At 37.6% G+C, this 26079-nt stretch overlaps 1 protein-coding gene across 2 annotated transcripts; it reads right to left on the minus strand.

The window, feature by feature from the left end:
• Positions 1-322: 322 nt before the first annotated feature.
• CLDN18 (claudin 18) lies at positions 323-26073 on the minus strand. 2 transcript variants are annotated; one of them, XM_014071194.2, is made up of 5 exons: positions 25783-26073; positions 5632-5796; positions 3603-3714; positions 2576-2686; positions 323-1240 (listed from the first exon to the last, which is right to left on the minus strand). In XM_014071194.2, the coding sequence occupies exons 1-5, from the start codon at positions 26000-26002 to the stop codon at positions 1099-1101; spliced, it is 750 nt and encodes a 249-aa protein (XP_013926669.2). In that variant the 5' UTR covers positions 26003-26073; the 3' UTR covers positions 323-1098. The 2 variants fall into 2 exon arrangements, with proteins under 2 accessions (XP_013926669.2, XP_013926676.1); XM_014071201.2 differs by lacking the exon at positions 25783-26073 and adding an exon at positions 9880-10140.
• Positions 26074-26079: the final 6 nt, after the last annotated feature.

Raw genomic sequence — 26079 nt, forward strand, 5'->3', positions numbered from 1 at the left:
TAAACATTTGTAATTTAATTCCAACCAGAAATTTAACAAAAAGTAACCCACACACATCCAAAATGATACACCTCTAGCAGGGGATTAAAAAAATGATCTAATTTCTGAGTTTGCTGTTCTCCATCTATAGCATCCTAAACAAAAAGATAAAATGCTGCAGACCAATGTTACCTTGGTAATGCACTCTCAAGACAATATGTGATAATAATGTTGCAAATTTATTTTGTCAGTAGAGTATTCAAGACTGAAGTGTAAGAACGATAACATAGTTGCATCATACAAGATGTGCCATGGCTGAAAGTGTATTCAAAAATAAAGGAAACATTTGTTGTAAGCAAGTTACAATAATTGACTTATGTTTATTATATCAGTGTTTTGGTAAGAGTGAATGAATTAAGAAGGAAAACACACTAGAACTTAATACCTGCTGAAATACAGCAAGGGTATTTGTTTTAGCAATCAATCCTACTTCATGTTCACCCTGATTCATTCTAATGTTACATATTACTTTTAGAAATGAAAATAAAATAATTTTCTTAACTTGTATTGAATTTTGAATGATTTAGCTAAACGCCCGAGTAGTTTATCAAGATTTGTCCAAAACTGTAAAGTGTTTTTCAAACTTGGGAACTTTAGAATATGTGAACTTCAACACCTAGAAATCCTTAGCCAGCATAGGAATTCTGTGAGTTGAAGTCCTTACATCTTAAATTCCCAAAACTTTTAAAAACACTGTTGTAAAGTCTCAAAGCATGAACCTGAAATGGATTCAATTTTGTACACTGCAATGTCCGTTTTTTTACTATATAGTTACACCTATTTAAAATATAGTAAATGGGCAGTGGGGTGTTTTCAACTTTGAAAAGGAAGCAATTATTTGCAGAGTGAAATAATCAGTTCATTTCAAGCTTACCACAATATTCACAATCATAAAGCAAATATTAATAAACAACTGGATAAGGATTTCCAGCATCATAAGGGCAAACCTAAGAATAATTCAAAGTGAGATGAAACGTACCATTAACACTTCACTTAGTTTTGACTAAAGCTAAAGTTTTAACAAGTAGAGTGTGGAGCTATATAATAACAGAGCAATTTCTATACATAGTCATATTTTGTAGGGTAGGAACGTCTTCCTTCATCACTTTTGACAGTATTATTATCCATTACTGGAGTCTTCTTGGTTTCATAAGCAGTTCCAGATTTATACCCAGCAGACTTATAGGAGACTGCCTTGTAACTGAAAGAGAAGTAAATCAAGGTGTCATTTAGTGGAAGTGGGAAGTAACAGTCTATCCTGGAGTTATCCACACTGGTGTTTTTTTTTCAATATAGTTCTCTACACTTTATAAATATCTAGTGACTACACAACTAATATAATATAAATTTTCTCCCAGGGAAAACCATATAGGAATAATAATCAGATGATTTAATTCTATTTTATTGCAATCTACATGACAAATTCAGATTGCAAATCTGAAAGTACATTTCTCTCCACCCATATATTTTACAGCAAGGAAGCTAGGAAGGGTCTCTTATGAGTGTCTTGCCCCACCTACTATCCAGTTAAAGCTACGCTGTCTCTTATATGCCCATTCCTTGGCAGCATATCTTTGCCCAATCTCCCAAAGTCTTTCTTACTTACCATTATACTCTCTCAATTACAATGAATTAAAACTATGTCAGTATTGTGCACCTTATTTAGAACTAGTCAAACAATCATCTCCAGCCAACTGAGAGACTCCACACTAAGTCACAATCCTTATTCATGGGCTTGGGCAACAATGCCATTGCCAAGTAATTACTCACTTCTTTAATTTTCTCACATTGGCCAACATAACAGTGTCCAAGCATTAGAAAGAAATGAAAAAAGTAAATGAAAATAACAAAATGTTCCACACACCAAAATGATAGATAATCAACTGGAAAATGAGAGGAGAATGTCTCTGGAATTTTGCAGACTTTCCAGGAAATGAGTGGCTTAACCACATAAAAATCAAGCTTCATCACTAAAGAGCTGGTCTTCTTGTGATATTATTGTGGGAGAAATTTGCATGCCTAAAACTTCATTTCTATAAGCAAACTCATAATTCAGCAATAGAGTGGGTTATTTGCCTGAATTACATTTGAAAACATGAATAATCTATTTTTTTCTCACATTAAATGTGATTTTCTAGGAGTATGAATTACAAGTATTTCTATTAGTACTTTATAGTAGTACTAATAACTACTACTGTGCTACATAATGGTATTCTTTTTAATATAAAAGTTGGGTTTTACTGGGTATCTACTAAAGAAATCAACTAGAGGAGAAACGATAATATACAAACAACTAATACTGAAACAAATTTATGTGCTGTATTTTTTCCAGAACCGTTCTTGATTATCTCCTGCTTCTGATTTTAAACATTGTTTGTTGATTGTTATTGCATCTTTCTGTAAAAGTTGCTCATATTTTTTTTAAAAAGGTAGAATAACTGAAAATAATCTTCCATAGTCCTTCATCATATAACTGGCTCCAACAACTGTAGCAACCTGACAACAACATTGTTCATGTATAAGAATAAGCACTCACTGGGTCTCTTCAGGTACCAGTCCTCGGCAAGCAACACACATCATAATGCCTCCTACAAAGGCCAGGCCTCCAGCAACCCATCCCACAAAGAGAGCAGAGCCGAATGTGTATCTGCAAAAAGAAGAGAAAAGACAGGACTTAATTTTTCTGAATAAACTGGGCCAGACTAAATTAGTTCTGGATTAATTCCACTGAACTCAGATGGGCTTAAATCCAGGATGTCAAATTTGCCTCACTAGCTGCAATATGACTAAAGCACTCTTCCTGCCCATTCCATGGTATGCATTTCCTGTTTAACGTGGATGTGATTCCCAGAAACTCTACCAAAATGCTACCAAATTATAATTTCTAACATGAGAAAATAATATTACATATATTAATCTTGTTTATAGGATATAAATTATGTATGTATGTATGTATGTATGTATGTATGTATGTACGTACGTACGTACCTACCTACCTACCTACCTACCTACCTACCTACCTACCTACCTATCTTATTATACTCTGGTGCTCCTCAACAAAATATCCATCACATGGTGTCCAAATGCCCATCAAGAGCTTACACCACCCCAATGTTTGATTTTTTTCAAATAAGTCCATGTATTTTCCATATGCTAAATACCGGTAAGTAAGTAAATGTTTGTTTGTTTGATTGATGTATAGTCCTTTCGAACTGAAGCATTGACTCTGGGCAACGTATAAGAGAAACAAAGAAAATGCAGGGGGGAAAAGTAACCATGTAATATTAGTAAAACCTCAATATACAAAATGATGATCAAAAAGCCTTGGCTAGTCTGGGTCCAAATGCCTTGGGGGAAAGGCCAGGGCTTAGTAGATGAATTATAATTTTGCTTTGGAAATGTCTTTTCTCCAATCGTAGTCCTGATTGCAACTCTTCGCCCTGTTCCTCAAGGTTATTCTCATAGTCCATTACGTGGAGAGTGAAAAGATTATCAAAATGAGCTTACTATTTCGGTGCTGATATTAGGAAAAGAGCAGCAGCGTTCTCCTTCTAAGCACTTACCTTACTTGGAGTGACTGCATCATTCCTGGTTGGTACATATTAGCTGTTGACATCCAATAGTCTGTGACAAGCATATTGGCGAAAACAGATACTCCACAGATAGCACAAATACCTATCAAACCAGAGCAGAAATTTTCAATCAGACCCAATGAGACTGTACTTTATCAAAACTTTTTTTTATTTATTATGTAATTACAAGCAGGGCAATATTATGATCATGCAACTGGGTTTTTTAAAATCTCCACTTACCAGATTTAAGCTCTATTTCTCAAGAAATATGGTAGGTTTACTTCACTGTAATATTCATGAAGTTTAAGAATATCATTGCTATGAGAGTACTATAGTCTATCCTCAAACCATAATCATCTATTGCTAGGAAGGAACAATGATCAATTATCTTCATGCTCTTTTTTTGGGACTCCCAGAAGCTTTTACTTATCCATTGCTGAATTGGATATATAGACAAATTGTAGATCCAGCAAAGAACACCTTGTTCAGTTTACAGCACAAGTGAATGAAAACGCGCCCAGTTCACTAGATTCCTAATTATACACTATACATTGAAGAACTACCTAGAAGCAAATGCAAGTGTCCTTGAATTACATCTGTATCATCACCCTGAGTTTTGCTAGAGACCAAACATTAAATTATTGTTCCCTTCTGATCTGTGGTGGTAAAACTGGACATAAAATATATCATCTAGTACTGGCCACCACATTTTAGAAAGGACATTGACAACTGGAGGGTGTTCAGAGCGTATCAATTAAGTAGAATTCAAGAAAATATTCAGTCTTCAAGTACTGAAGGGCTATCATGCACAAGATGGATGAAATTGTCTAGAGTTGTTTTTTTTTCCAAAAGGAAAAAAAATGAAACAATGGACTTGCGTTAAAAAAAGTAAATTTGAGCTGGAGATCAGGACATCTTATTTCCTGAGATGCTGTTCAATAGTGAACAAAGAGTTATTGAAGTAGAGTCTGAATGGTCCTCTATTTGGCATGCATAATATTGGATTCCTGTACTCAGCAGGGGATTGAACTAGACAATTTTCCAAGTCCCTTCCAACCATTACACCCTCTGATGTTGTACTGCACTAAACACATCTGGTGGATTTCTGTTTCATGACAACATGAATGTCCTGCAGAAATAATTTGTTAGATCTGTTCTCAACAAATAATTTTAAGCAGCAGGCAAATTGTGAAATCGATTGAAATCATTATAAATATTATAAGCAACAATATATGAAATATCAGGCAACAATCATCTCCAGCTCCCTGCCCTGAAATCTGCATATGACAATGGGCTAGGACTGCAGTGGTAGGATTCAAAACCTTTTATTACAGGTTATGTGGGCGTGGCTTGGTGGGCATGGCATGGTGCAATGGGCGTGGCTTGGTGGGCATGGCAGGGGAAGGATACTGTAAAATCTCCATTCCCTCCCCACTCCAGGGAAAGGTTATTGCAAAATCCCCATTTCCTCCCGATCAGTTGGGACTCAGGAGGCAGGGAATAGATGGGAGCAGGCCCTGTCAGAGGTGGATTTTACTGGTTCTTTGAACTACTCAAAATTTCTGCTACCGGTTCTCCAGAACTGGTCACAATCTGCTGAGTACCACCTCTGGCTAGGAGTGAATGGAGTGTGAAGTGGTGGTGGCTTGGTCAGTGTTTGTAGGTGAATGGGGAGGACAGTACATTTGATGACCTTTTCCTACAAAATCCCCTTTGTTGCAAATCTCCTCAGCCTCAAATACGAGAATGTGTCTCAGATGTGATCTTCTGATACTGGCTCTTATAAGACCCATCAGGGATTCATTACTAAAGCTGTAAAAGCCTCTTTGAACTGGGTATGAGAAAGGTAACCTGCTAAGGTAAGTTTATCAGAACCTTATGCAATTTTTAGTAATTGGGAAGTGGTGGGGATGTGGTCAACTAACAGTTCTTGACACTTGTAACATTTTAAAACATTCTCCATCTTTTAATTTCAAACACCTCTTTAAAATAGATGGAATCTATATAAAATCTAACTCACCAGCTACAATGCACATGACTCCAGCAGCCAAAGTCATGCTTGCCTTTGCAGAATCTTCCATGTTGCCCATCCGTAAACATTTCAGAGAAAATGTAGCCACCAGGAGACCAAAAGCACCCAGCACAATGCCCACGATCATCAGTGCTCTTACAGCTTGGAGCATCGCTGTTAAAAAGAGGAAAAAATAGTAGAGGGAGACATGGAGAAAAATGTCTCAAGTGAATGAATACATAAAAACATTGTTCATAATTCTGTATATAACCATGAAGTAATCTGGGTGTCAGCCACTGTTTTTTCATCATAGACTCAGGAATGGTAGGAAAATACTGGAGAGAAAGCTGAATGATCAGTTTGCTAACACAAGACCTTAATGGGCATTAGTATTGAGGGACTTCAAGAAAAAAAGACTAACTGAATTCAGGAAACCTATTTGCTATTACGGTATAATCTTCAGAGGCCTTTTCTCAACAAATGCCAGCTATTGGTAGGCTGACTAGCAGAATCTCTGCTGTCTTGAGCTATCTGGCTAAGAATTTATTTGTTTAATTATAAAATTCATAAACTGCCCCCCCCTCACAAAAAGTAAATGTGGGTAGCGTACAGCAAAAAAGTCACAAAAAGAATAAACATGTCAAAAGTCATATTTTTATTTTTAAAAACACGCACAAGAGACTTGTGTATCTGGAATAGAAGTGTCAAACTCAATGCCCACAGGCTGGATCCAGACCGTGGGTACTTAGATATGACCCAAGGGGATGCCCTGGAAACAGTGAAGAACCAGTCCCGTTTTTGGTTGGACGACCTCCTGCAGCCCTCTGCCAGCGAAAATGGGGCATCCAAGAAGGGACAGGAAAGGAGAAAGGCAAAGAAGAAAGACAAAGAAAAAGAAGGAAAGATAGGAAGAGAGCAAGGAAGAAAAAGAAGGAAAAATGAGAAGGAAGAAGAAAGGAGAATGAAGAGGGAAGGAAAAAGAAGAAAAGTCAGGCAGGCAGGGAAGCAGGTAAAAAGGAAGGAAGGAAGGAAAGAGGGAAGGAAGGAAGGGGGAAGGGAGGGAGAGAGGGAAAGAAGGAAGGAAGGAAGGAAGGAAGGAAGGAAGGAAGGAAGGAAGGAAGGAAGGAAGGAAGGAAGGAAGGAAGGAAAGTCCTGCCTTAGCACTTGTCCACCAGCAGACGGCAAGGCTCCTCTGGAGGACAAGGGATTGGTACTTTCCCTGGTCTCGGCTTCCTCCTCTGGAGACAATGGATTCCCCCCAGCCCTGCCTGGGCTACCACAGGTGCCCCCAATAAGAGTCAAGCTAGCCACCCCCACTTTCCAAGATCAAACACAAACCTTGAATAAAACTGAGTTTGACACCCCTGATCTAGAAGTATCTGAATATTCATTTCCTGGAGGTATCTGGCATAGCCATAATAGTCAGCAGTTAGATGTTGATCTAGGTTGAAATTTAGTCAAAGCTAGTGTAAAATATCCATAGGAAAGAAGGAAATAGCTGAACCTCTGAAGCAAATCCCAAATCTCTTTCAAAAGAGTTCACATTCATAGAGTCTTTTCATGTGTATCCATTTTTCCTGGTAGAACAAAGTTAAATTGTAAGCCTGTACGTGTGTCTCTTATCAGTTCTATGTTTGCATGTAGCACCTGGACCCTGAAATGTCCCTTGGTTTTTGTTATTGTTCTTTCCCAACTTGTAGAAACCTGGTGTAACATTCAGAGTCTTATATACATATCAGCCTTACAATGCTTCTCCCCTCCAAAAAAAAAAACCCAAAACCAATTATTCGGTGAATGATCATTTATATAATGTTATATTTGTCTTAATATTTCAGTTGTCCAAGGCTGGATTCTGAAGTGCTGTAAAGGCAACAACCAACCTCTCAAATTCTACTGAAGCCAATTAGTAACCAGTTCAGTTCTCAAACGAAAATGTTCTGCTTCTAGCAGCACATACGAAACCTGTGAAGGTATAAATCCAGTACATCTCCCTTCCACATTTTCAATTTAACAGGTATTTTAGCTGTTCTTTTCCCGACCTTGGAAATCTTGCCATTATTCTCTAATTTGTAAATCCCCTGCCTCTTTCTGGCATAAAAATCAGGGGTACAAACCTCACAAGTTTCAGCTTTTGTATAATTACTGCTAATATGAAAACTGGAAATATATCTGCCAGGTAAAAAGGTAATGGTCTATTGCTTCCATACACTGGAAAAGAAGCAAAGAAATCTACTGTTTTGGTTCTCTTCTAACCCAATTTTGGACTTCCATTCTATATTCTTGCATATATTTAATTGACGGGGAAATCTTATTACAAGCACTGGGTCCTACTTCTGTAAAGACGTGTACTGTAAATTCAGAAATAAAATATATCCAAACAAGAACTAAAAAACCAGAAGTTTCCTGGCATACGTTGCTAATCACTAGATGAGCCGCATGTTTATATGCTACTTTTTCAAAATTATATTGTGTAAATTGTTTGTTATGGACAAAATTTAGTTCATAAATTTTGGTTGATTTCCTTTCTTCTTTCTCATTGCTTCAGCAATTATTCAATTTTTAATATTAAGAGAAGGCCAGAGTTAGATTTTCCATAGCTTGGAAATGTTGAAATGATGACTCTAGTAAATTTGGAAAGCATATTTATCAAGAACTCATATTATTCCTGCTCTTCCTGTTATAAAATATCTTTACTATTGATTTATTTGTCCTTTCTCCCAAGACTCAAAGAAAAAATCTATCACTCACTTGCTAAAGATAACTTCTAACTTCTTAATGGCTAAATACAATAGTTTATTTCCTTTTAATAATTATTGTAATAAGTATTGTACAATTATTGTAAACAACTGAGTAAAGTTGTTACTTTTTACATGGAATTACATAAGAAACAAACTATGTTTTGTACAGATTATGTAGTTGTTTGATAAGTATAATTTAGAAGTAAACTTGGGACCAAAATGATGTAGAACTTCATTCCTGCGTATATTGATATTCACACTCTGCTACTTCTAAACTCATTTTGTGATATAAAAAAATAATATTTTGTGTTGGGTTTGCATCCTTTTCAATAGATAGGGATGTGATGAATTTCAAAAGTATTGTTTCTAGAAATGTTTACTGCAAAATAACCTATTAAATCTTAAAATTTATTTGAAAAAAAGGAATGTAAACATTTGTTAGTAAATTAAATCAATAACATTAAGATTTATAGCATCACAGTCTAGCTCAGAACTACTTTTTTCATCATATGCTTGTCCAACAATTCAAAGTGTACGATATCTTTCTGATGATGAAACAAACATATCCAGAAAAATAAATAAATAAATAAATACTTTAAAAATAAAAGCTCTTAAAAATATGAAATAGTTAATACTGAACTAAAACCAAATCATGGTTTTACCAGTTATTTTAGTACTAAAATAAGACTATTAGAAGATTTTCTGTAAATTAGATTTGTAATTTAAATCTAAAGTTCAAATTCCTAACATGATACATGTAAATACATACATTCATAATGAGTATCATAATTTGTACCAAAAAATGTAGAACAATAAAAAAGAAGAAAGATATGCAACCATAGGAAGAAAAAAACATGCCAGACAAAACAAAACTTTTAACATACTAGTTGATGTGTTTCATTGAGCTTTTTCTAAAAGTTGATTGATCTCAAGAGTTGTTTTATAATATGCAACTTATTTGTACAATTCAAATGGTAGTTCAAGTTCTTTTTTTCAATAACTGCTGTGTGTATATCTAACTTCCTTCAAGTTTATATTCTCATGAGTTAGGCACAACATTAATACCATAGGAAATTCTGATAAAAATGTGGAAGTTTTAAATAATTAAAATGACTGTTTTTTTTCTCTCATATTTTAAGGCCAGCAATCTACTTTTCATAGTGGAAAATATCAAACTGTCTTGGGGGGAGTTCATGCCTTTTACTCATATAAGTAAATAATGAATAAGTATATATTAAATTAGTTTTAACATAACAAATAAAAATCAGGCTCAGAAAGAAAGCTAACAACTTCAAACCAATTTTGATTTCTTTTCCTTTGTAATAGTAACAAGGTTTAAACATTAGTATTTTCTATTCACTACTTTTGTAATGACAACAATACCTTAAAAGTACATATATCTACTTACTGTAGTCAATATAATCATCATTTATATAGGCAAGCTTTTTAAAATATTGTATTTGCCATATTACAAAAAGCATTCACTTTTATTTTATGACTGTGGTAGCTTTGGCCATACCTGGAAGCCCAAGAATTGTATAATAAGGCCGACACTCAGTAAGACCCGTACTCTGGCTCACACAAGTTCTCCAAAGGCCTTGATACATGAATAACGATGTCACTGGGTTATTGTATAAATCTTGGGTGCTCCATGGATCCATTGCTGTGGACGCAATACAGCCCGCAAATCCAAGGGCTGAGACACAAAAGCCCATCACTTGGCAAATTGTGGTAGACATATTTCCTTCTGCTACCAAGGTTAAGGTACTGCCAAAGTCCCCTTCACTGCACTAGCAAATCATTGTTGTGTCAGCCCTTATCAAATGGTTTCCATTAATACGTTTTGTTTGCTCAACCTGTTTTTACAAGATAAAGCAGTTTCACTTCTGATGAATGTGTTGAGTGTCTCAGTTGGTGGCTTTAGACTAGAAACCAGAATTTTTCTTCCTAGTTTGCCCAATAGTCCATATAGAGCAACTTTCTCTGATAAAGTGTTTTGTAGACTCATCATACAGTCACATACTGAATTGTTTTGTTTAGCTTTGCATACGTCTGACGCATCATGAATTAGATTATTATGGAAAAAGAGATAAGAACAATATATTTATGCTAATTTTCATCATAATGATCTTTCTCAATAATGCTATTAAAACCTAGTTTTGTTTTGCCTTATTTTACTTCTATAAAGCACTGTAATTTAACATTTTTCCATGTTATTAATTGAGCAAAGTGTAATGCTTCATTTAAAAATCTTTTCAACGTTCCAAATGGAGAACACTTTCTGTGCATTTTGAGTTTTGGGAAGACTTGTTCGGGTGAAAAAGCCTCTAATCCACATTTTAAAAATTGAGTGATCTAGGGCCTTGGGAATTATTCTTAAATCAGAGTGATATAACTACATTGACATAACCTTGAACAATGAAAGAAAAATGAGTTTTAATTTTATTTATGCATTTATAATGACTATATACTGTAGCTGTTTATAGCTCACAAAATGATAAAAACATGAAGAACACACAATTTTAATAAAAATAATTGCAACAAGATGGAGATGTTGTATGTAGGGTAACTTGGTATGCTGGAGTTTACAACTTATCTCAAATGAGGAAATTCATCTGTATTTTTTTTTAAAAAAACCAATTGTACAGTTTAAGAATTCCCCTGAGCTTATACACAAATTTCCCACACCCATAGGGCACTACCATGCTTTAATTCTTCTCACTGGCATCACATCTGCAACCTTTGGTATGCACATTCTGAAATTAAACATTACTGTGTGAATAGCTGCTCTTGCGTAGGCATGCTGAACAGTTAGGACTTTTGACTAGGAAGTATTCCAACCAGAGCTGACATTTCTATTAGGCACGATAGGCACAGTATCCAGGACCCAGGAAAATGCTTTAATTTGCTTAAGTCAAAAAGAATGAAAATTAAGTAGCTATTTGAGCTATTTAATTTCATGCCTTGCCTTTCAGCCTTGAAAATATATACATAAATAGAATACAGACACACAAAATAAGGTGGCGCAGTGGTTAGGGTGCAGTACTGCAGCCACTTCAGCTGACTGCTAGTTCTGCAGTTTGGCGGTTCAAATCTCACTGGCTCAGGGTTGACTCAGCCTTCCATCCTTCTGAGGTGGGTAAAATGAGGACCCAGATTGTCGGGGCAATATGCCGACTCTGTAAACCGCTTAGAGAGGGCTGAAAGCCCTATGAAGCAGTATATAAGTCTAACTGCTATTGCTATTGCTATTGCTAATAATAAACATACATTAATTCCAAGTAAGACCTCAGTCATATTTAAATGCCATCAAGAGAATATTGGAAATCAGATGAAGTATAATTTTAATACTATTATTTTTTATGGAGGATGCTGCCCATGAAAGCAAAAGTTCCTATGGTCCACAAAAATTGCAATGCATTCCCAATCCCATAATTCCTTCAACTGATCTCATTTAATAAGATCATGTTGCATACAGTAACTGAAGTGAAAAGTACTTTCTATCAGTTATGATTAGTTCTTTAACCGTAGTCCTGTCTGTACAGAGTTTGCCTTATCTCCATTATCAGTACATTCATGACATTCAGAACCATAAGTTAGTCCCTTTGGAAATTGTAACTAAATGCAAAATGCAGATATTAACGAGCTCTCAATAATAGACTCATGTGATCAGCCTTCCTTGTATTAGTTGCATGACTCATTAAAATTATGGGGCTAACTTTAAACAAATTACTTTAAAAGCACTTTTCTCCCATACTGGTTTACTCACATTTTGAAACCAGCATTCAAAACCTTACGAACATTCCCTCCCCAATAAAGAAACTTGGCTGGTCAGCCTGACAGAAGAGCAATTTTAAAGCAAAGATTGGGGGAACTCATTAACTAATTGCTTTTTTAAAGTTCTAAATTATTTTCCAAGGCATTCACTTAGCTTTTCCCCTGAATTTACAAAGTAATCTGCAATTAGATGCTAGACATTAGCACTTTTTACCAAACTCAATATATTTTTAATGTACCCTGCTGCTTTTATTCATTTATGTTCTTAATATTGTGTGCATGGTAGAATTGCTTTGAAAGAGTTTTCATTCTTTGTGAAGTGTAACCTTGTAACTATTCAAAATTAAATTAAATTATCAAGAACTTAATTAAACATTAATAATAAAAACAATGGGGGAGAGGTGACTTTGAGTCAGCATTGATTCCTGGCAACTGCCTGAGTAAGTTTCTGCACCTTTTTTGACAAGACTTTTTGGAATTAGTTTGCTGTTACTTTCTTCCTAGGGGCGAGCAATAATAACCATCTGAAGACCACCCAGCTGGTTTTGTAACTCTCAGTCTTGGCACTTTAACCGCTACACTAAACTCGCTCTTCAGAAACAATTGTACTTGTTGATTACTTGATTGATTCAAATGAAACAATATTGTATCTTACACCAAGGTTACCCCAAACTAGCTCTCTTCTAGACATATTTGATTGAGTACAAAGGATATTCTCTTCCAATTCTTGCCCACAATGCCCTCTAAATAATTTAGGCGGACAAATAGTGACTGATTCAAAGTCACCCAAGGAGTCTACATGGGAGAGAGTTGACTTGAAATGGTCTTTGTGATCCAGACTAAATAAATTTAATGTACAAAAAAATCATCAGAGAATTGCCATAGTAACTCAGCCATATTATATTAGTAGTAATAACTGAATGTATTATGGTTCTATTCAGACTAAATATTTATAAACCACAGTTTATAGAGCACTGAGAAATTACTTTAATCCGGTACTCCTTTTTTATTTTTGTGTGATTTTTCAGGGAAGATCTTAGCATTTCTTTTCTGTTCAGCAGAGGAATTATCACATGGATTTCAATGCCAAAGCCATGTAACTGGAGCATAAAAGATGTGCATAACTGTAACAATTGTCCACAGTTCCATAAGTATAGGTTTATGAACCCATAGCTGAATTACTGACACATTACATGATATTGATTTGAATGAGAAATTCTTTCACTTGTATTGAGAGAGAAAAACTTTATGTAATCACTTCTTTTAAAAAAAGAAACACAAAGGCTATGGGAATTAGAACATGACTTCTATTTTTTTCTCCTTTATAATAGCTCTTGAAGGTGATATAAAATTACCAAACTGCTTTGAAGTTGAAGACCTACATCACCATCATCTCTTGGATTTCAGCTCATCAGTTTTCTAGTGCTTCAACTCTGACCTAGAAACAATTCCAGCTTTTATCCAAATACAATATCTTTATTTGTAGCAGACACAATCAATACAATATTTTTGTTGTGAACTGAATGAAAGCTATAATTAGGTTTTACAAGGTAATTATTATGCATAGACTATTGAATAAAAACATTGTGTGAAAAATAGTCCAAAAAGCCAGGACAATCCAATAATGCATGAAACCAGAGATTTAGTGTTTATAATTGTGATACATAAATACACAACTTGTTTTATTTGGCTGTTGTGAGCCAACTGGAATTATTTAGGTGAGATAGGTAATATAGATATAGATGATTGATAGATAGATAGATAGATAGATAGATAGATAGATAGATAGATAGATAGATAGATAGATGATAGATAGATAGATAGATGATAGATAGATAGATAGATAGATAGATAGATGATAGATAGATAGATAGATAGATAGATAGATAGTAGATAGATAGATAGATAGATAGATAGATAGATAGATAGATAGATAGATAGATAGATAGATAGATAGATAGATAGTACATGTATAGCTGCTGTATTTTTTTAAGGTGGGAGGTTTAAGCTATTTGGAATTTTGAGAGTATGTGCTGAATGTAACCAAAAAATGGTGACCATCCAGCTTAGTCAATCAAAACTTGTATTTATAAGAAGGCAATTTTAGTCTCTATGAATCCTTTCTTTGAATTGCTATTTGTTACAACGTAACATAAATTATATGAAAGGCAGTCCAAAAGCTTATGTAAAACCTAATTATGATGGCATTGATGAATAACCCAATATGAAAACTAATCAATGTGGAATTTAGTTATGGGGAAGCACATAGATCTAAAATAATAGAATACATTGTGCTAACACCCAAACCCTAACCCAGCAAATGTAGATGGGTGACTAGCACTATCATCTCAAGGAAATATAGTCAACACTTTTTTGTGTAAACTAAAAATATTTTTCAGTAGACAATCCTGTTGTTCAAATGTCTGTTGCCAAACATTAGACTCTTTCCCTACGCTTTATTGGAAGGAAGCAGGCACAGAAACAAATTTTGAAGGTGGCAAGGATTCATCTTAACTTTTAATGTTTACAATCTGTTTTTGAAATTTGGTGAAAAACTGTAAATAGTATTACACACAGTTCAGACTGGCCTTGGAAAGAGGCTGTGGAAGAACTACAGGGGCCCAACTACAGTGTTACACTGTAATGGGATCACAGGAGGAAGAAGTTCAGTAAGGGGAAGCTCATTTCATATTATTATCCTTCTACTGAGACAATTATATTTCATGGTCTGTGTGATCAGATTTAACATGAAGTTTCCTATGTTAAATAGGCATTATGTAGAGTTCAATCATATTATCTGTAAAATCTCTTATTAGAAGACAGTGACAATTAAGTAACAAGCTACTCTTTACCCTGAGTTCCAATTAACAAATTATAGGAAGAGTGATGGTGGATGTATCCCTTTATGAAGTTACCCTTGCAGATAAGAATTGTTCTGGATCCTGCAACAGTTACTGTGCTGCACATTCAAATTCATATAGCGTGTTCTTTGTCAGAAAACCACACCCTAATCCCAGTTTCAGCAACCCACACCTTTTTTATCAGCCCATTCCTCAGACAAACATGTCTTTGATAGTAATCACTGCACCCATTGGAACATTTCAATGTTATCATGGCTGCTTCTAGAAAATTACCTGTTAACTCATGTTGACTTTGTTTTTAGCAAATACAGAATACTCCCACAGGGTGACATCCAGTCAGTTCAAACCTGGGGGGAAAATATTTCCCCACCCTTCTGAATAGTGAAACATGAATAATTACATCCCCCAAGATAATCTGGTTTTTAAAAAGAAAACCGTGAAATAATCATTTAAATATGAAAACCATTTAGTTTAGGTCTTTAGAGCTAAATTGCCAGGTCCACTTAAAAGTTAATTCTGAGAGCAGATTTATTATCACATTCTACATGTATATAAATATTATTTTTCATTTGGTCCCCCACATTAACATTGGTCATTGTATATTCCTAAAAAACACCGTGTACAAATGCGACCAGTAATACTGAAGTGTACCCCAATCTGGAATTATTTGTTATATTTATAGAAAGACCAGTTTCAGGGATGGGGGCGGGTCGGAGCATCTCGCTTACGACCGGGAGGGGCAGGTATGACGGGAGCTGCAGGGCTAGCCATTACCGGGGGAAAGGGGCTGGCTGCATCACAACGATCCCTTGTTCCGGCCCTTCAAGCTCAACTCAAGGACCTAGTGACAGGGGAAGTCAGGGCCCTGGTCTCAGGTTGCTGTTGCTAAACGCCAGGTCTGTGGTTCATAAAGCTCCCCTCGTCCGGGACTTAATATTAGACGAGGGGGCAGACTTGGCATGTATTACTGAAACCTGGCTGGGTCATGAGGGAGGAGTCCCCCTCTCAGAAATGTGCCCAGAAGGGTTCCAGGTGCTCCACCAACCATGACACTAGTAAAGGGGTGGGGAAGTAGCAGTTATTATCCGAAGGTCATTAGTTCCTCACAGGATCCCTGCCCCAGAGATTGTGGGGTGTGAGTCTCTTCTCTTGAAGTTGGACCTAGGGGTTCAAGTGGGCTTGTCCTTGATGTACCTACCTCCCAGCTGCGTCACAACAGCCCTGCCTGCGCTCCTAGAGACAGTAGCCGGGTTGGCGGTTGAGTTCCCCAGACTAATTGTGCTGGGGGACTTCAACCTGCCATCTCTAGGCGAACACTCTGACGGGGCTCAGGAGTTCATGGCTTCCATGACAACCATGGACTTGACCCAAGTAGTTCAGGGTCTGACTCATAGAGCGGGACACACGCTCGACCTTGTATTTCTCTTGGGGCAGTGGAGACGTGATTTTGAATTAAGGGGCATAGAGATCTTGCCCTTGTCATGGTCAGATCACTCCTTGCTGAGGCTTGACTTTGGGAAGCTACTCCCCCATTGCAGGGAGGTGGAACCGATTAAGTGGTTCCGCCCCAGGCGCCTGATGGACCTGCTGGGATTTCAGAAGGAGCTTGGAGTGATACCTGACTCCCTTGCCCACAATCTGACAGAGTCCTTGGTTGCCGCCTGGAATACTGCGGCGACTGAGGCGCTGGATCAGATTGCGCCTTTGCAGCCTCTTCGCGGCAGTGGGTCCAGGAGGGCACCTTGGTTTACCGAGGAACTCTGGGAGATGAAGCGCCAAAAGAGATGCCTAGAGCGACGCTGGAGGGCTAGTAACTCCGAATCTGACTGAACACTATTAAGAGCCTTTATTAGGACTTATTGGGTGGCAAAATGTGCACATTTTTCTGCTCTTATTGTGTCCGCAGAATCTCGCCCAGCCACCCTGTTTTGGATAACCCGCTCCCTCTTGAAGGGTGAGGATGTGGGGGAACCCTTACAGGGAAGGGCTGAGGAGTTTGCTCAGTTTCTGTCGGACAAAATCACTCAGATTCGGGCAGACCTGGACTCCACTTGGACAGTACCAGCGGAGATGCTGAGGGAGAGTCTTGATCAGATTTCCTGGAATGAGTTCGAGCTTGTCACCCCTGAGGAAGTGGACAAAGCCATGGGAGCGATGAGTGCCTCCACCTGCTTACTGAACCCGTGTCTCTCCTGGCTGGTCTTGACCAGCAGGGAGGTAACACGAGGCTGGCTCCAGATGATTACAAACGCATCTTTGCAGGAGGGATCTTTCCCGCAACCTTTGAAGGAAGCGGTGATGAGACCCCTCCTCAAGAAGCCTTCTCTGGACCCAGCTATTCTTAAAAACTATGGTCCGGTCTCCAACCTCCCTTTTTTGGGCAAGGTTGTTGAGAAGGTGGTGGCCCTTCAACTCCGACGGACCTTGGATGAAGCAGATTATCTAGATTCCTTTCAGTCTGGTTTCAGGCCTGGGTACAGCACTGAAACCGCTTTGGTCGCACTGACCGATGATCTCTGACGGGCCAGGGATGGAGGACATTCCTCTATCCTGGTGCTCCTTGACCTCTCAGCGGCCTTCGATACCATCGACCATGGTATCCTTCTGCAACGGCTGGAAGAGGTGGGAGTGGGAGGCACCATTTTACGGTGGTTCTCCTCTTACCTCTCCGGCAGGTCGCAATCAGTGTTGGTTGGAGGGCAAAGGTCGACCCCTAGGCCCCTTAAATATGGTGTGCCGCAGGGTTCGGTCTTGTCCCCCCTCCTATTTAACAAGTACATGAAGCCACTGGGTGAGATCATTCATCAGCATGGGATTAAATACCATCAATATGCGGACGATACACAATTGTATCTCTCCGCCCCGTGCCAGCTCAGTGTAGCGGTGGACATGATGTGCCGATGCCTGGAAGCTGTCAGGATCTGGATGGGAGTGAACAAACTTGCACTCAATCCTGACAAGACCGAGTGGCTGTGGATGTTGCCCCTGAAGGGCAGCCCAGATAGTCCATCCTTAATCCTGAGGGGTGAAAATTTACACCCCTCAGAGAGGGCCCGCAACTTGGGGGTCCTCCTGGATCTGCAGCTGACATTAGAACATAATCTGTTGGCTGTGACCAGGGGGGCCTTTGCCCAGGTTCACCTGGTGCATCAGTTGCGGCCCTATTTGGATTGGGAGGCACTTCAAACGGTCACTCATGCCCTCGTCACCTCAAGACTAGACTACTGTAGTGCGCTCTACATGGGGCTGCCCCTGAAAAGCATTCGGAGACTACAATTAGTCCAGAATGCAGCCGTGTGAGCGATATTGGGTGTACCAAGATACATCCACATTACACCTATCCTCCGCGAGCTGCACTGGCTCCCTATTGGTCTCCGAATGCGATTCAAGGTGCTGGTTATTACCTTTAAAGCCCTACATGGCTTAGGACCTGGATACCTGCGAGACCGCCTACTGCCGCATACCTCCCAATGGCCGGTAAGATCGCACAGGGCGGGCCTCCTTCAGGTGCCGTCAGCCAGGCAATGTCGGCTGGCGGCTCCCCAGAGGAGGGCCTTCTCTGTAGCCGCCCCGACCCTATGGAATGAACTACCCCCAGAGATCCGGACCCTACCCACTCTCATGGCCTTCCGAAACGCTGTCAAAACCTGGCTATTCCGGCAGGCCTGGGGCTATTGACCTCATTACTGAGGTCCAGCCCCGATCAGATTGGGTGCATGGTGATCTTTTAAACTGTTTTCTTTGCTTTTTTTAATTCTTTTTTTTTTTACAATTTATTTCTTTTCTATAAGCCACCCGGAGTCCTCCGGGATTGGGCGGCCTATAAATCCATTAAATACAAATGCAAATACAAATACAAATATTCTGTTAACAAAGTCCATCAACGATGGACATTGTGTGGTCCTGAAAATATTCTTGGCTTCCAATTCTCTCTGTTCCTAGCAAGTATAGCTAATGATAAATGATGATAAAAACTGAAGATCAGTAATGTCTGAAAATCCACATATTGAATATGGTATTCATGTAGTAAAAGCAGCAGGAATTATGTTTATTTTGAAGTTCCAATATGTTTCTAATGAGTGGCAAATACAGCAATTATAATTTTAGACATCATGCATGAACTTAATAGTATTTTTTCCTTAATTTCACTAGACCATAACTATGTATTGCCATTGGGAGTCTAATTCTTTAACTAAATGATCACCATTGTGTCGATTGTCACCATGTATCCCACGATAATACCATGCCAATGTTTATAAGAACCTAATTGCATGGAAGAATATTGGGGAAGGAGGCCGGTGAGGATCAACAGTGTTTTTTAGAAAATACATGGAGCATCCTGAAGGATAAGGAAATAAACCCGTGACCCGTCAAAACCGCGCTCGACTAAGCCGCGCCCGATTAAACCGCGTTGCTGATGTCATCAACAGGGCGACAACAGCCAGCGGGGAGAAAGAAGGGTGCTTTAAATAGCGCTTTGAAAGCAAGCCGATTCAACTTAAGGTAAGGGTTAGGTTTAGGGTTAGGTTTAGGGTTAGGTTTAGGGTTAGGGTTAGGTTAAGGGTTAGGGTTAGGGTTAGGTTTAGGGTTAGGTTAAGGGTTAGGGTTAGGGTTAGGTTTAGGGTTAGGTTAAGGGTTAGGATTAGGTTTAGGGTTAGGTTAAGGGTTAGGTTTAGGGTTAGGTTTAGGGTTAGGTTTAGGATTAGGTTTAGGGGGGTTAGGTTTAGGTTTAGGGATTAATTTTAGGTTTAGGGTTTACAGCGTGCTTCTGTCTCCGCGCTGTTGTCGCCTTTTGATGACATCAGCGACGCAGTTTAGTCGGATGCGGTTTAGTCGAGTGCGGTTTTGTGGTGGAACCAAATAAACCTGGACATGATTTTGTGACATCTATAATCTGCAATAAAAAATGATTTTGCTGAAGTATCTGTAAATACCATATTTGAGCCATAAAAATGGTTGATCAAAAATCCACAGTATGTTTTAAAGTGGATAGGTAGGTCCATAAGAAAAGCATAGTTGTATTAAACACATCCATTTTTATATGATTGGTAACTTATTAATGGCAGCTTTATTGATAGGTTGTTTCTTATTTTGTTGTTTGCATTGCTTTTTGTTTAGAAAACATTGTTATCTCAGATAATAGATAATAGGTTCTTGATATCAGCCATAATTTAGCTTAAACGAAGTAAATGTTATAATTAGTGCCATTTAACACTGTTAAATCATTACCTTAACAAAATACCTTGTAGAAGCAAAATCCTGAATGAAGAAATTTAGAAGGTTTGTGAACATGTGTCACAATTCATTTGTGGCATTGTCCATTATCCTTATATTTTACAGAAGTGTGCATCTCTCTTTAAATCCATTGGGACTTGTATACGGTGTATGTCTTCTTACCATTTCTATAGCATTCTTAATACTTTATCATCCTAATTTTAATCTATTTATGGCACCATTTTTCAATTTTTCAAAACACAAAACAGAATAAGAAAGAAGTAAAATAAATTAAAGGCAAGAGATAAGAGAAAAGGAATATTAATCCAATCTTAAGTTTACAGCAATACTATTTAATATAACTCTTCATGCCTTCTAACATTGCAAACCTTATTTACTTTCACTACATCTATATACTGCTTCAAACATTGCTTCTTGTTCTTTAAACTTCTCTCTTCTTTTGAGAGTCTGATCGGTTCCATCCAACCATGAATTTCTCAGTCTTCCTTTCAAGTGACAGACCACTTGCAAGTATGTCCTAGTTTGGTTTGGTTTGGTTTGGTTTATTGGTTTTGTATGCCGTCCACTCCCGAAGGACTCCGGGCAGCTCACAATAAACAGGGGAGGGAATAAATAAGACAATACAAACAATTTTAAAATCTACAACAGTCACAATTAAGATGGGGCTGGGTGCTTTAACAGCCCGCAGCCTGCCGGATCAGCCAGGACTTAGTAGCTTTACGGAAGGCCGGGAGGGTAGTAAGGGTCCGGATCTCCACGGGGAGCTCGTTCCAGAGGGCCGGAGCAGCAACAGAGAAGGCTCTCCCCCGGGGGGTCGCCAACCGGCATTGGCTGGCAGATGGAACCCGGAGAAGGCCAAGCCTGTGCGATCGAATTGGTCTTTGGGAGGTAATTGGCAGGAGGCGGTCTCTCAGTTGGTGGAATGCAAGGTAGACTCCAGATTACAGGTTCTAGCTTGCATACATATTATGGAAATATTTAGAATAAAACAGGGTTAGATTATGCTCACATAAATTGGCCAAACTGTATCAAACCTGATTGGTATTTCACCTTTACTATGAGCAGGGAATGTTGCATAAGGTAGGATCCAACTAAGGCTAATATAATTTTTCTTTATGTGATGATTTTTTTTGCCAAGATGCAGCATATTCCATATTAGGAATCATTAGGAATGGGGCTGAAAACAAAAGAGCTAAAAATCTATAAAGTAGTATTATTTGGAATAGGGTAATAGTTGGAGTCCCCATGCTAAAGATGATATAAATCACCTGCAAAGTAATTCAGCAACCAAAATAAATCATTTTTGCTATAATAAGAAGCTAGAGTATTTGGGATTCTTTAGTTTGTAAAAAAAATTAAAAGACAATGGAGAAGGACATGGTCTATGGAATGGGGAAAGTGGAAAAGAAAGGGATTTCTTTTTCACTGCTTCCAAAACACTAGGGCTAAAGTCATTTGATAAAGCTGCCTGAAAGAAGATTAAGAAAAGGAAGCACAGCCCATTATTAACCTGTGGTACTAATTACCATAAAATTAGGTCATAGCACTAATTTGGATGGCTTTGATATAAATTCATGGAGTTTTTACCAAGTGCTATTTTCAATATTCAATATTATCTTTAGACTTGAGGTTCAAGGAATTGTGTGTCAGGGCTGCAAACAATGTTGCATTTCTTTCCATTGATAGTTGGCATGAATGCAAACGTTCCCCACCCCCAGAAAACAAATTTCCCAGTGAAATTTTACCTTCATGCAGGTAAATACATGTAGGACTCTGCTGCTCAGCAAGATGGAAGACACCAACAATAGGAGCAATAATGTCCTAGAACCCTTCTTTGATTTGAAATATCCTACTGAAATTCCTACAGATTCCAGTACATATTTATTAAGGTCTAAGACATCATGTGAAATTTACTTTAGATAGATTCTGAATAACTAGTTAATGACAAGTTATATTATCTAGCACAGAGAACATGGGTAATGAAGAAAGAAGGAATCAGAACAAGCACATTTGATTTTGAGGGATAATTAATTCCTGCTTAGCTAAGCATGTATTAGTTTGGGGTATAATTCTCAAGATTGAGATGTGACTATTGAATATTCTACAGCAGTATAAATGGTTTGAGGATTGTGACACCAAAACGTATAGTACATTTTTCCTTTTTAAATATATTCTTCACTAGCGCATCTTTTTTCTTTGTTAACCACTAATAATTTAGAAAATGCGGTCTTTCAAAAAAAAAATTCAAAGATGTTTTTGTGTGAAAATAGGAATGTGTGGGGGGTTGTATAGGAAGATAATACAGAAAGCAAATGCATTTAGGTTGCCTGGCTACTCTACTACAGCCTTACTATTTTTATTCACTATGACACTATTGTTCATAATATAAATTGCCATTGTCAGAATAATAAATAGGGCTTCATAATAGAAATACTGGCAGACCCATTAACTATGTCTGAACAAGTGAAGTAGCTCTAATAAAGAAATGGGTGGGACTCAGTTAAGGCAAGCTTATTCCTCTGAATTGTGGATTTTATACTGCTACTGCAATAACCATTGTTATGATTTTTTTATACTTACTTTACTTTTGTTCTAGAATGGTGGAAAAGACATCTCTATCAGAGCCCAACCCCCACATTACTCCTATCACTAAAAATGGAGCTACACTATTGGAAAGACTATTATTTTGTGTCTACACTCAAGAGATTAGAAATAGCACACAATAATAAAAGCAGAAAGAATTTATTTCTTTATACTCTCAAAAATTAGACTGTCTCTCAAATATACAGATAAAATTAAATATAAATATAATGTATTTCAACAGATAGACAGATAGACGCACTCCTTTTATCTTAGGAGTAATGGTTGTGAAGTAGAAATAAACATGAAGACAAATAAGTTTGGAAATGTGCATGCGCATACACACATATACAGAAAAAGTATACAAAAGATTTCTCTATTTCTATGGGTGAGGAATTTACATGCTAATTGATTTTGTCTGGAAGGACTTTAGGATGACAAGTTAATTAAAAAGATGTACGTGGTGCTGAACCTTACAAAAAACACTCCTGGCTTGTGCACTGATGTTACTTTAGCCAAGGAATATATGATAGGTTTGTCTCCTGTCTCCCTCAAAACAAGGTCTGTTCCCAAGTGATTCTTTCTTAATTTAAGAACCTGGGGAAATGAAGTTCATACAACATTTCATATTTTACTTCACAGCTGCATTTGTTTTGTTATTTTGAATGTTAAACATTGGTAGCAAAAATGGATTTCCCTTCAGCCAACAAAGGAACTTATAATCACATCACCTACTGTATATATTAAAGCATACTCATGTCTGACATCCAAAAACACTGCTAGGGGACATTTGTTCAGGGGGACATAAAGTGGCTAACAAGATATTTTATTCAATTTTTCCAATGCAATTTTGAGTCCTCTTGATTTACAGATATGGTTGAGATGATTTGACATGCTCAGATCTAACCACAATGATGAAATAACACATTCACTTCCTATTTTCCCAGGGCCTGTCCTATGCTTCAACCACTTTGTGTTTGCTGCCACTATCCCAGGTTTTTTTGGGGGGGTGGGACAGCTTATGACAAGTTTGTTTCTTTGATTGGTGCATCATCAAGCCTTAGCTAATGACTTAGACCAAAGTGATCTTGCTTTTTGATCATAATTTGAGGAGTCAAAATAATTACAGCATTTTAGATTGAGGCTTGCGGCTTATTTATCTTTTGTTTTATCTTACTGTTATTCTGAGATCTCACAATAATTGTCTTAATGTAGGATTTGCAAACTTGCAAATCCTACATTAAGACAATTATAGTGAGCTCTCAGAATAACAATAAGATAAAACTAAAAGATAAATAAGCCGCAAACCTCAATCCTTCCAGGTAAAGACTGGAAAGGATAAAAGGTAGCGTAAAAATATTATACTAATGTGTATGCATGTATCCAGTTACAACTACATCTACATAATATATATGTATCTAATGCAAATACATTTGTATTCTTCAAATGTCTAAATCTGGCTATGCTCTGTGCAATTAATTAGTCTAATTTGGGCAACTCCCAACAAACAGTTAAAAAGAACATCAAGAATAATCCATACATATATCTATTAAAACCACCACTTCATGCTAATGAAGATAAATAATTAAATATTATCTCATTTCTGCCCACCTGGCAAATTTGGGCAGAATCACTGCTCTCCAAATCCCTTCAATTAAATGTCATAGAAGCTGTCTTCTCAGTCACGTCCTCTACCCTCTGTAGCAGCATCACCCAGAGATTACAGAAAGCACCCACTCCCTTGGATTCTGCTAGAAGGCCTACAAACAGATTGTGTCTGTGAAACCTCTATTTATCTTTTTTTTTTACTGTTTTGATTAATGTGGTTGCCTTAGTCAGGGATGTCTTATCTTGCTTGGTGCGTTTTTAATTAAATAAATAAAAATAGGATTTCATTGTTCTCAATTGCTTCTGTTTCTAGTCAATTTACTACTGCCTGTGATACTTGTTTCATTAAAATATCATCTTTCTCACTTCCTCTTTTTCCAAGACAACACATCACGTTTTATGGAGTTGCATGAATCTCTCCAAGGTAAGAAACCTAAAGATGCTCTTTATCCTGAGCAACCCTAGGCATCCCCCAATAGTTCTGCCCTTGTTAGCAGTCCAAATTTAGCTTCCAGCTCCCTGGATTTCCTCCAGGGTCCCAGCACACTGTGCAGCAAATGTGATGCCCTGTTCTCCTGATCTGGAGCTCCTCTCCAATATAGAAGATATACTTCTGCAAGTAGTTCATGCAAGTAGATGCAATAATTCCAGCAACTCCTATCAGGCAAACCATCTTACTTGGGCCCCACCACAACTGTTGTATAACAGTTGTATAACAATTTTATAAAATTATAAAATTATCATTATATAACTTTAGATAATAGAACTGATTGAGGAAACCCATATATTAAAATTGTATTCAGAAAAACAAGAAATTGTATAACATTTGTGTGTCTGAGAGAAAATATAGTTCTAGAAAGTCTTCTTAGTGGAGATTATTATTATTTGACAATAGCCTATGAATCTTTTTCAATGATTCCCTGAAAGACAGGAGAATAAGATACATACAAACGCTCTTCTTTTTCATGAGCTGGTCATCGAGGACAAAACTGAGTATACCTATAAAGTGACTCCAAACAATAAAATAACAGACCTAAACTAACCTTAATGCTGCTTTAAGATATGTAGGGTTATAAATCTTACATCTCCCATGTCTCCATTTTGTTCTCCCATTTTTGAGAGCAATAATATAGCAAAAATGTTAGCTTCTGCTCCTACTTGGTGACTTATGCATTCATATATTCAACTTTTGGCACCATATCAATGCAAGAGATCAAGAGGCCAAGAATCTAAAATACAGATCTCTGAGTCAAGAGCAATCTGAGTAGGAAAGAAGAGAAAGTCTTGGTAGCATCTAATGCACAAGCATTTTCATTTCATCCCTGAAGCTCTTTTGATCTACCTTGAGGGGCATTTCCTACCTGGCAATCCAAGGATAGTCAAAAATGGACGGCACTCTGTAAGACCATTGCTCTCTGTGGTGCAGGTACGCCATAACCCCTGGGAAGTATAGACATCCGCGATAGGATTGTTCATACGATCTTGCGTGCTCCATTGGTTCATGCAAGTAGATGCAATAATTCCAGCAACTCCTATCAGGCAAACCATAAAGCCCAAGGTCTGGCATATAGTCACAGACATGTTTGTGGCTTCCTATGAAAATGGGCTTGCAAGGTGTAATAGTAGGCCTGTGATCTCCTCTGCTTGCCTGTCAAACA

This window comes from Thamnophis sirtalis, unplaced genomic scaffold (assembly GCF_051295495.1).
Source record: "Thamnophis sirtalis isolate CommonGarterSnake01/CBP01778 unplaced genomic scaffold, rThaSir2_p1.2 scaffold_11, whole genome shotgun sequence".
In the NCBI taxonomy this organism is placed as follows: domain Eukaryota; kingdom Metazoa; phylum Chordata; class Lepidosauria; order Squamata; family Natricidae; genus Thamnophis; species Thamnophis sirtalis.